Here is an 11,768-nt window from a genome sequence, read left to right as displayed (position 1 = left end):
TATATATGGATATATATGGATTTATATATGCTTGATGTATGTGCTATCAAAACAAAAGGCATTGTTTTAAATATGTTACATATGTACAATTATTATGTTTGATTTGTCTTTGCAGTTAATATTTGTTTAGGCTTGACTGTTCATTTGTAAACTAATTTTATTGGATTGGTTTTTGTAATTATGTGTTTTTCTGATGATAATGATTAACTAGTATGTATAGAATAAACACAAACACATACATACTTACTTCAAAATCTTGAAGCACAAATTTTAATATCAGTTGAAAATTATATAACATTTTCCAAGATTTTATAAGGTTTTTAACATAAGGTAAATACTTCTTTCTAACAATGTTATATTTTGTTTCATTTAAGTATAGAGAGGAAATTATCAGAGCTAATATTAAAAAGAGACTTGCCCTGTAATAAAACTGGTGATTGTGATTCTTTTTGGTTAAGCATACGGTATAGGAGTATTTCCAGTGGTGGGATTCAGCCAGTTCGCACCACTTTGGGAGAACCGGTTGTTAACTTTCTGAACAGTTTGGCAAACCGGTTGTTGGAAGAAATCATTAGGGCAGAGAACCGGTTGTTAAATTACTTGAATCCCACCACTGAGTATTTCACTATAGAGAAGAAATTATAATTTATTATGATTTTGCAGATTAGGCACAAATGCCATGGAATAATAATATTTTATTGTTTCAAAAGGCCATAACCATAATTAGATCTGTTTGATTAAAACAGACTAGAGACTATATAGTCAGTATATGTGCCATCAATCAGACCTTCTGCATTATTGTGAATAAACCAACAAGGAACATCTGTGCCATGCTTTGAATCTTCAGTGTAGTCTTTTTGCCATCCCCTGCAGAAAAATCACAGAGTGAAATTTAAAAGACAGACTCCTTGTAGGTAAAATACCATTTCCACAATCCTTGAATGACTGTTTACCTGGTGACTGTCAGCTGGTGATTTTTAACAATCATGGTAGCATCTGGTTTTTCTGGAGTAGATCCAGGATGGACCTCAAGTATGGTAAAATTAATTGGGTGAAAAAACTGACCTGAAGATGAAAGCAGCAAGATCAGTTAAACTGTTTTCTAGAAAAGCATGTCAAACAGAAACTAAGCAGAATATTTGTCTTTGCAGAGGTTCTACTTAGTCAAAGTCCTACTTCTTCCTATTATTAAATGCAGCTTGATTTTTCAAGTACTGTTATTAAAGATTATAAATACTAAAATAAATAGAAATTAAAATTAAGATAGAAAAATAGAAAGGAAGAGTAAAAGATGAAAGGGGGGAAAAGATGTAAAGAATAGAAAGAAAAAAGAAAGAAAAGAAAGACTAGTAAAGATAAGAAATATATATGTAAGGAAATGATTCCAACTTTCATCAAAGCAAGTACAGTATGAACAATTTTATTAACTTATCATTTTCTCTTAAATTACACAAATAAGCTCTTGCTCCCATATCTCATCTGTTATCTATAAACAAATTCATAAACCATTGTCATTTCAGCAAATGTCCATTTAGGATTATCAGAAATAGCAAATATCTATTTTAGCTTCGAGCAAACTTTATATTCCTTCTTTTTTACTTCTAATAATCTTAAACTTTGTTCCATTCAAATAATGTCATAGAAGTTGATTTCTTTTCATTTCTTCTTTGTCCCTTCTTCAAAGCTTTAATAAGCCTCATCTCTAAGTCCAATATAGGAAAATTATCCAGGTCACTCCCTTGATTTATTATTTCTATGTCCCTTTTAATTAATAAAACATCAGGTGTGGTTTTTTTTTTTGTATGCCCAGTAAATAATATTTCCATGTCATTCTTGTAACCTATCATTATTAAATCCACTTTCAACTCAGTCTCTTACTTGCAGCACTTGTTCTCTTTCATTATATTTTTTTAGACAGTCTATCCATATAGGTCAGATATTACTGTTGATTGACATTGTTAATATTAACTCTTGACACAATTTTTCAAAAGTGTCCTTCAATATTTCCTGAATTCACCATTCTGTATCTATTAGACAAGTTTCTGTGTTCTTCTTTTTAAGTGAAATCTTGGGTTCCCTGTAATGTCGAGTTTTTAAAATCCTGCCTTGTTACATTTTTAAAAAAACATTTTCCTGCAGGAAGGATTCTTTATTTTTATAGGATTCTAAATTTTAGAATTTAGGATTCTAAATTTTTATTTCAAATTAAACTGGGCCTTTAATTGGTTTTCATGTTTCTAAAAGTTTAGAAAAGTTTCTAAAAAGTTTTGTCAACTTTTTGCTGTTTAATTCAAAAAACAAATTTTAAAGTTCCTGAGTTTATAATAAATACATCCTTGTTATTTTCTTTTTGTTTTCTTTTTTTGGCAGCTTGTACTTTTTTAAAAAAAACACCTACCTGTAACACCTGTAATCCCTTAATTTTGAGTAGAGTCAGACAGACTGAATGGAATTGAGTGTTTACTGGCTGGATGCCCTTCCTGATGCCACGCTTCTAACTTCATTGCTGCCATTCATTTCAAATAAAAGGGATTGAAAACAATAGCACTACCTTCTGATACACACATTTCCATCTCATACTTTTCCTACTTTTCCCCTCTCATATTTTAATTTTTTTGTAAAAAACAAAAAAAATTGGACATTATATCTCTCATTTTGCAATGCTGGTATGATATCATCGTTCAAAGGATGGTTGTAATATAAAGCAATAAGAGAGATATTCATCTTGCATTCTGGAAGCTTTTCTATGGAATAAGATCAATTCTTTGGATATCTACATAAATGAAACTAGTCAGGAAAGATATTTAAATCCTCTTTTAGAAATTAATATATTAAAAGAAATTAATATATTAAAAAAAACCTTAAGAAAGAATTATCAAAAAGGAAAATTAATTATATTACATCAAGAAATCCAAGACTTATTCTTGTATATTAATAATAAAACAGTTGCTTGCTACTTTTCATCTTTGCAAGCACAATATTTTATGGAAAGAAGCTTCAATTATCAGAGCCTTTCGGATTTAAATAGAATGAACAGATCCTTTTAACTTCTGCACATCAAAAATGTGGCACAAATTCCTACCTAATAAACCATGGGTATTTTCAGACAGTCTGTGGCTATCCAGTGCATAGAACCCTAGAAAATCTCTAGGTTTTGGATGCCTCCTCCAAGCTTGATGCAAAATTATTACAAATGTTGCTCCTTCTCCCATAGAGACTTCCAGACTCTTCTTTCGGATAATTTTCAAGGTCAGACTAGTTTGCAGGAGAAAACATGATAGAAACAGGTCAATACAATGGTAGTATAAGCAGACGATCCAAGCCATTTTTACCATTGAGACAAGCAGAACTACTCCTATCAATTTACCCACACTACCACAAAGAAACTCCAAGATTTGCAAGACTTTTCCAAAATCTTCCATGTGGACAGAGGACAGGAAAAAAAAGCCCTGTGAAATTTAGAGATACCCCACAGGACATCAGATTTTAATGTGATCTCTCCAAATTACAGATATTCTATCTGTGGTGTACCTGTAATTTTTTTTAACCTTGCATTCATGCTGGTTTGACTCTAAACCATCTTAAGAAAAACCTGCACAGACTACAAGCTGCTGCATCTGTCTCCCTCAACAATTCATCTGCTGATGTGCTTTTTCAACATTCTGTTTCTGGAAAGCAATTGCAGAGTCCTTTCCTTCCTGTGGCAGGCCTTCCTAGTCATTTATATTTTATAAGTCTGTGTCTGTGTGCATGTTTGTATCAATGTGACAAAATGGACCATGTGAACCAATGGTGGTTTCAATTTTTTTTATTACCGGTTCTGTGGGTGTGGCTTGGTGGGCGTGGCAGGGTAAGGATACTGTAAAATCTCCATTCCTACCCCACTCCAGGGAAAGGATACTGTAAAATCTCCATTCCCTCCCCACTCCAGGGGAAAGTTACGGCAAAATCCCCATTTCCTCCCAATCAGCTGGGACTTGGAAGGAAGAGAATAGATGGAGGCGGGGACAGTCAGAATTTTTACTACCGGTTCTCCGACACTTCAAAATTTTTGTTACCAGTTGTCCAGAACTGGTCAGAAACTGCTGAATACCACCTCTGCCTATGTCTGTTATCTAATACCTGCTTGACAAAATAAATAAATAAAATAAATAAAAGTGAAGAATGCTTTATGTTTTTAAATCTTTTATGAGTATTGTTGCTGTCCCTTTCTACCAATTCCTACCATAGTGTTATTGTCCCTTTCTAAGCTTTATTTCTTTCACTAGGGAGATGTAGGAAAATTGTCTTTTGTTTGTCCCACTGTTTCTATCTCCCTCCCTCCCTCCCTCCCTCCCTCCCTCTCTCTCTCACACACACACACACACACACTGGGAGGGGGAGAAAGGGGGGGAGAGGGAGAGATTGTGTCATGGAATAAGTACAATTATCAAGCATGTTCCCGGATCTCTGTTTAACCATGGTTAAAATTTAGATTACTTACTATCTTTCAATATAACCCACTCTACATTCGTGTTGTGAGGTTAAAGCAGGGATCAGAGTATGATATTGCCCTTGTAAGAGCGTAATAAACATGAATTTAATAATAAAATAAAATACTTTGATGGGTCAGCATCCTTCTCTGAGTTTCTTGACTCAAGTCCACTTTACTTTTCAGTGTGATTTAGGCTCTTACGTGGGATGTAGTAAGGTAACTTCATCCAACCATGTGAATGTCATCTGCTTTGTGCCATTGTGTAGAATGATTTTCTCAGGAGTTACTTCAAGCTTTATATTCAGTTCTTCATTGAGAATCCCAAGTCTCCCGATATAACTGTTCTGTGGCTGGACATCATTCCTGCTCTGGTTATTTCCGATCAGCTGTCCATTGACAGTAATGCCTTAAAAAAAGGATGAAGAGAAGAGGCTCTTTCTAGATTTCTTTCAAGGGAAAGCAATTTGGTTATTCTTTGAATAAATACAATTAAAGGATGATCAAGCAGTTTCCCATAGCTATAGAAATACATTAGTGCAATGAAATAGTATATTTTATGCCCTGAAAAATCACTGTAATAATCAATCTGGCTTTTTCAGTTTTGTTCCTTCTTTTTTATAGACTCTTTCTATGGGAAGGCTTCTTCTACCCTGTCCCCTCCTTAACGATTCGGATGGCCCCAGTCTTGCTGCTCTTTTGTAAAGCTGTGAAAATGTGGCTCTTTCCTCCAGGCATCAGACCATGGTGTTAGTTCAGCCCAGGAGTAAAATCCAGCAGGTTCTGACAGGTTCTGGAGAACCAGTAGCGGAAATTTTGAGCAGTTCTGAGAACTGCCAAATACCACTTCTGGCTGGCCCCTGAGTAGGGTGGGAATGGAGATTTTGCAATATCCTTCCCCCAGGAGTGGGAAGGGAATGGGGATTTTGCAGTATCCTTCCCCTGCTATGCCCACCAAGCCACACCTACCAAGCCACACCACGCCCACCAAGCCACACCCACAGAACCAGCAGTAAAAAAAAATTGGATTTCACCACTGGTTCAGCCTGTTTTGTAACTGTCTTGGATGCACTGTGTTTTCTAATGATTACATTTTGTTACACCCCCTCCCCTTATTTTTCTGTTTTAATCCTAGGCAAGTTGCCCGAAGTTGCAATTTGTAAGTTTGGTGATCATATGAATTGCTTAAATCAATAAATACTCAAATATCTGAGCTAATTCTTAGGCAAGAGATGAAATAAGAAACCTGTGTCTTGGCAGGGTCATTTCAACTTACCTGTACTAGGGTCTCTGATTAGGTTTAAAATTTTCCCTGGATCTTCATAAATGTTAAAGCAAAGATGATCATCTTTTTGTGGGATGTCTATGATGAAATGTGGATCTCCATCAACTGTAGAGAGAAATGGGTCACTTGATCTTTGATTCTCATACAAAGCCTTCTATAGAATTATGTCTTGTGATATATTTTGCCCCTTTTATTGTTAATGTCACCAACTTATTCAAAAAAGAGTCTTAACTCAGGTGTTTGGCTGGTGTTGTAGTCAGTCATAGTTTGTTTTAACCACTACTTGTCACATAAGTCCCAGATGGCTAAGTACATCTCGCTGTTATAAGCGATGATATATGGTACACAATGGCTATGTTGCTTTTAATTGAATTACATTCACATGAGACTCTAAATAAAGCCAAATAGACTACATTATGAATTTTGCATCACTGTTTGTTAAGATTTCACTTAGCATATCTGAGGTTTAATTCCATTAATTCGTTTTATTGAAATTTTCTGGCTAAATTATATCTCCTATGAATTTGGTTCACATACTATGATAATATTTTCAGTATGATAATACTTTTGGTGTGCTATTCAATATGTGTTGAAGGTAGCGCAGTGTCTCATGTGGGTTAGGACACTGGATTGGACGTTAGCAAGCCCACATTCGAGACCCCAATGCTGCTGTGAGGTGGGGTGAGCTCCCATCCTTCAGTCCATCTCTTGCCAGGGACGTGAAAGGAGCCTCCAATTGGACGTCCCCCAGGAAATGGTGATGTTGCCAACTAATCTTTTCAACCCAGAAACACCTTGGTGCTTCTGACACGAGTACGATCCAAATATGTGATGGAAATGTTTTCATATAAAGTTTGCACTGGAGTTTTAGATTTAGCTTTACCTACTAATCTCCTTTTGTACAGAAATTCTCTTGTCCATACCTTGATTTTTCTAACCAGTATTTGCTACAATTGATGAACCATCTGATTAACGTTTTGAGTGAGATGATAGCATAGCTATAGAGATACTTCTTCATTATCGACCATTCATTAAGTGGCTGTTCAAAGTTACAATAGTACTGAAAAAGAAGACTTACATGCTACCGGTCTTCAGAGTTCCAGCCATCACAGCACTGATTACTGTGACTGTGACCTGAGCACTTCACAACTGGTTCACACTTTCAAGGGTTGCAGTATCCCATGATCATATGTTTGCCTTTTGCAACCTTCTCTGCTGGCTTTCCACAAGCAAAGTCAATGAGGAAACTGTCAGGGAAGGCTGCAGTCACTCTGCAAGTAAATCTCTTGCATCTCTTCTGCCTGGCAGCAGCCATTCCTGGACTGCTATGCTTGCACTATGCACTATATCTTACCTGCCTGCTCACCATTTTTGCAAGTCACCTGGAACTCGCTTAAGGACCTGTCATTCTTGCTTAATGATGGCAGTGGGGATTGCTGGGGTTGCTGTTGCTAAGCAATGCATTCACATGATGTTGCACTTTACTGTTGCATCACTTAGCAATGGAAATTCCAATCCCAGTTCCCATTGCTAACCAAGGACTGCCTGCAAATGGTTTGGCAAAGCAGGATTTTCAGCCATGCTAACTAAATTAATATTTGCCAGGTTTCGTGGCATGGCAAACTACAGTTAGAGAAAACTAGAAACAAAAAAGGATATAACCTGTGAAAAAGTGGTCTGTATGCTACTCTTTTAGCATAGTCTAAGCCTCCAGATTAGATGGGACCAGTGGTGGGATTCAGCTGGTTTGCACTGGTTCAGGTAAACTGGTTGTTAAATTACCCCCCCCCCCATCAAAGTGGATGCTGGGCTTTGCACTGCGCTGCAATGGAAAAATGGGCAACGGAGCAGCCGGTGTGAGGGAAGGAGAAGGTTGCTTTCCCTCTTCTCCCTGCGCCTCCTCCTTCCCTCGTGCCGACCATTCCATTGCCTGTTTCTCCATTGCAGCCCAGAACAGTGCCCGGGATCCACTTTGATAGCACGGAGGGGGGTGGGGGAGGTGTAATTTAACAGCCAGTTCCCCCATTGCAAGAGGCTCGTCCCACATGTGTAGTGGAGCTGGAGGTCGGGGATGGGCCATGCTTCCCATGACAGCCAACCTGACCCTGGGTGAACCGGTTGTTAAATTATTTGAATCTCACCACTGGATGGAACCCATGTATGTTACTAATTTGTTTTATGGTAAAATAATCACAATATAAAGTGTCCACCAGCAGACTTTAGATATTACACTTTTCTACTTCTTTCCATTTACAAAAAAAAAAAAAAAAAAGACATCAAAACAAAACTTACCACTTGTGTACCTGTGGCTAGGTATTGATGCTTGATATGATGGATAAGCAGATGCTGCTATTATTACACAGAGGGGAAAAAGAAAAGGGGTTACACAACTGAAATTAGGATAGCTGTATTTGTTTTACCAACTTTAAGGCACACTGAATTTTTATCTCAGTTTTCATCCATTTTAATAGCAGAGTTTCAGTGAACATCAACACTATATTACATGAGACTGTTTTTTATTTGTAAAATGTCTGCTATTGTCAAATAAATAAAAGAAAGGGAAAATAATATGAATGAAATAAAATAAAATATATCATTCCAATGAGATTCTAATCAACTAACAAAAAAAAGTCATACAAGAAGAGTAAAATAAATATGTACTGATATACTTGAAGAATTTCTGTCAAGGATTTTTAATTAACTGGTTAAAAATTATAATGGTTCATTTTGGGCATTTCTATAGGTTCAATTCTGTGCTGTCTATATATCTATTTATTTGTGAAAGACTACTCACTTCATTTCAGCTTTGAAATGAAAATTAACTGATCATCTCCAAGAGAATATTCTGCAGGCAGTCATGAACATGGACAGTCCATATACCAAAATTTTCCTCAAAAAAAATGACATTGCTTTTCAGTGAGTTGCTTTTATTAAGGTAGTTTATTTCAACTGCTTGAAGGATTATCTTGAAGTATGTCCATACAGATTTAGTCATGTTGTTCTATAAGATTTCCCCAGTGGGAAGGAACCCACTTCAGAGGTAGCTACACTGACCACAATAACAGATTTATGACTGTATAGAAGCCAGATCCTGAGTAAAAGGGGATTCCATAGATTGTCACGGCACTAACTAGCTTTAAAATGCTTGTTCTCAAAAGATAAATTGATGGAGATAAAGTCTCAGAAACAGAGTTGGAAGGGACCTTGGAGGTCATCTAATCCAACCCCCTGCTCACGCTGGAGACCTACACTAGGGATTCGAACCGCCGACCTTTCTGATCAACAAGCTGAGTGTCTTAGCCACTGAGCCACCTAGGGAGCCGCCACTTGTTGCCACTCGTAAGGAGCCACCACTTATCTTGGAGACTAGAAGTGGTTTTATTTATTTATTTATTTATTTATTTATTTATTTATTTATTTACAACATTTCTCACTAGAGATTTCAGAGCGATGTATAACTATTCTATTACTGCAAAACAATAGAATCCAACTAAAAAAAGCAACACAATTTTTCAGTTCCATAGGCAGATTGATTATTATGCAAACAAGGAAAATAATGTATCTCTGTGGTTTTTTTTTTTAAATATTAGTGTTAGCAGTATTTTCAATCAGTTCAGAAGAAATGTCACAGAAACCATTTTATCCAATTCCTTTTTAATGAAATGAGATAGTTCAAAAATATAGAATTGTCACTTACCTTGTCGAGTAGCTGCAAATGAAAGAAATGCAAAGAATTACATTAATGTGAGTAAGGAAAAGAACCCCAAATCCCCACTTTTCTTAAGTGTTATTTTATTATTAAGAATTTCTACAGATGAATTCCTGAAGGATCAAAATACCCAGAACATCTGCCACATCTAGTATTCTAATCAGTTCCTTAAATTACTTTTTCCAATGCATTCTAAATATATTATAGAGAAAGGAAGCAATTTTTTAATTTTAATTTTACATATTTAATATACACAATTAACAAAACAATTTTGCACTACAATAGAAACCAAAAGAAAAAGGGGGTGAATTTGGGGGGGGCATCCCAAACAAACTAAGAGAAAAAAGGGGGACAAATATTTACATGTCACAAGTTATCAAAAGTCACTAGTTTACTAATAAATACACTAATATAAGCAATACAAAATATTATTGTAAAACTACACAAAATTGCTGCCATAGCATAACACATTGCTACATCCTTTAATTAGTAGAAAATACTCTTTCCAAAGTACATAGATCACGCATTTCCAACAACCATTCATTAAAATCCAAAATAAAATTACTTTTCCTATTTCTCAGTATGATTCTTCTAGCCACCCCACATACTTCACAGAATTAGCAGCCTCATTGCATTGCATATAAAAACCCATTCTTTGTTGCATATGTTGTAATGGCTCATGGATATATGAAAGTGTGGCGCTTGTGATACATTGCCCCAATGCTACTTTTGTCATTCTAAAGAGTGCAGCCAATTCCTACACACAGCCGTCATTCAGACCAAAAATTTTGTCCAGTCACATGGCCAGTTTTGATATACAACAGACAAACCCTGAGATCTATACTACTGGCAGCCATGAATCCCAAAATACCACTTAATTATTTTCCTTAATTATTTTTTTAAAAAATTTGAAGTTAAAAATTAAAATAGTCAGACTTACCCTCAGCTGTTCCAACAAGGCATAAGAAAGGTGCAAAACAAAAAAATGACATTATTAATAAAATACTGCTTTGATAAACAAACGTGTATGTGTGTGTATGTGTGTGACTGGCCCAAAGTTAATCTGCTGGCTTTCATGCCTGCCATGAAAGTAGTAGAATCAGAGTATAGAAAGCTATGGTAAATAGTATTGAGGTAAACTAGCGCGTGCCTGGTAGGAAAGGTAAGTGAATTCCACTTCTGGTCAAGATCCATCCAGATCTTCAGCCTATCATCTAGGGTGTTTGCTATTCCTGCCAGTTTAGTATCATCCACAAATTTGGTAGAAGTTCTCCTTCTATTACCTCATTTATGAAGATATTGAAGAGTACGGGGACTAAGACGGAACCTTGTGCTTACTTCCCTCCATGTAGATGTAGTACTATTAAGGATTACTCGTTGAGTACAGTTTGTCAGCCAGTTACAAACCCTACTCAATCCAATCCAATCAATCAAATCCTTCAAAAGATAATTCAGAATACATAGCAGCCCATAAAAGCATTGCTTTCTGGATCAATGAAAGCCTCTTTGCCAGGCTTATGTAGCTGCTTCACTGAAGTATTTCAGACTATCTCCACATGTAAATACAGCTATTTCATATGTGTGACAATATGACTTATGTCCTTTATGGGTACCTTCTAGTGGCTTGTCAGCAATTGCAGCTTTATCAATATTGTCTTCTGGTTTTGTGACCACCATGGATGTCAGAGGAGTCACAAACTTATACTTCAGAGACATCTCCAGGACTTTGGCAGTAAGATTAGTCTTCTCATCGCCCTTCGCTGAATTCCTAGATGACAAAACAACACCTAATATATTACTTACCACTAGACATTTTTACAGCCAGTGGCATAAAGGCCTTCTTCTTCTTCTTTTTTTAAAAAGGATGCAACACATACACAAAAAACAACCAATATCTACAATAGTAACCAAAGCTCTATGTTCAAATGCAGTAATACTTTGACAACAAAATACTGTGGTCAAGTAAATAAAAATGACTGTTTCCATCGTATCCTGAGCATGTATTTTATGAACATTTTGAAGAGTCTGAAATTGAAGATAAGAAGCCAATGCTTCTTGCCTTGTTACAGCTGCAATGATTTCTTTATTGGAAGGCACCTGCCACCTAATATTGTAATTAGTTGTACAATACTTTCACAGCTTGATACACTGACATGGAGGTTGCGGTGTTATTTACATTTAAAAGGCTGTTGTATAAAATTCTGATACTGACATTAACACATTTTTTTATTCTCTCTTTTTAATTGTTTTCTGATGTGTTTTAATTATGCAAGCCGCCCAGAGCCATTTTGGATTCCAGCTGC

General features: G+C 36.0%; 1 protein-coding gene across 1 annotated transcript in view; it reads right to left on the bottom strand.

The window, feature by feature from the left end:
• Positions 1–256: 256 nt before the first annotated feature.
• LOC131193403 (inter-alpha-trypsin inhibitor heavy chain H3-like) overlaps positions 257–11,768 on the bottom strand; it is a 38,504-nt gene continuing 26,992 nt past the window's right edge. The window contains exons 14-19 of the mRNA XM_058173510.1: positions 11,060–11,233; positions 5,748–5,881; positions 4,676–4,880; positions 3,083–3,255; positions 954–1,065; positions 257–867 (exon numbers count right to left, since the gene is read on the bottom strand). Coding sequence (XP_058029493.1) covers positions 738–867; positions 954–1,065; positions 3,083–3,255; positions 4,676–4,880; positions 5,748–5,881; positions 11,060–11,233 — 928 coding nt within the window. The 3' untranslated portion in view covers positions 257–737. The remainder of the gene's footprint in view (positions 868–953; positions 1,066–3,082; positions 3,256–4,675; positions 4,881–5,747; positions 5,882–11,059; positions 11,234–11,768) is intronic.

The sequence above is a fragment of the Ahaetulla prasina genome, chromosome 2, assembly GCF_028640845.1.
Source record: "Ahaetulla prasina isolate Xishuangbanna chromosome 2, ASM2864084v1, whole genome shotgun sequence".
In the NCBI taxonomy this organism is placed as follows: domain Eukaryota; kingdom Metazoa; phylum Chordata; class Lepidosauria; order Squamata; family Colubridae; genus Ahaetulla; species Ahaetulla prasina.
Note: the sequence above shows the minus strand (reverse complement) of the source record. Positions and strands in the feature narration are given on the sequence as shown.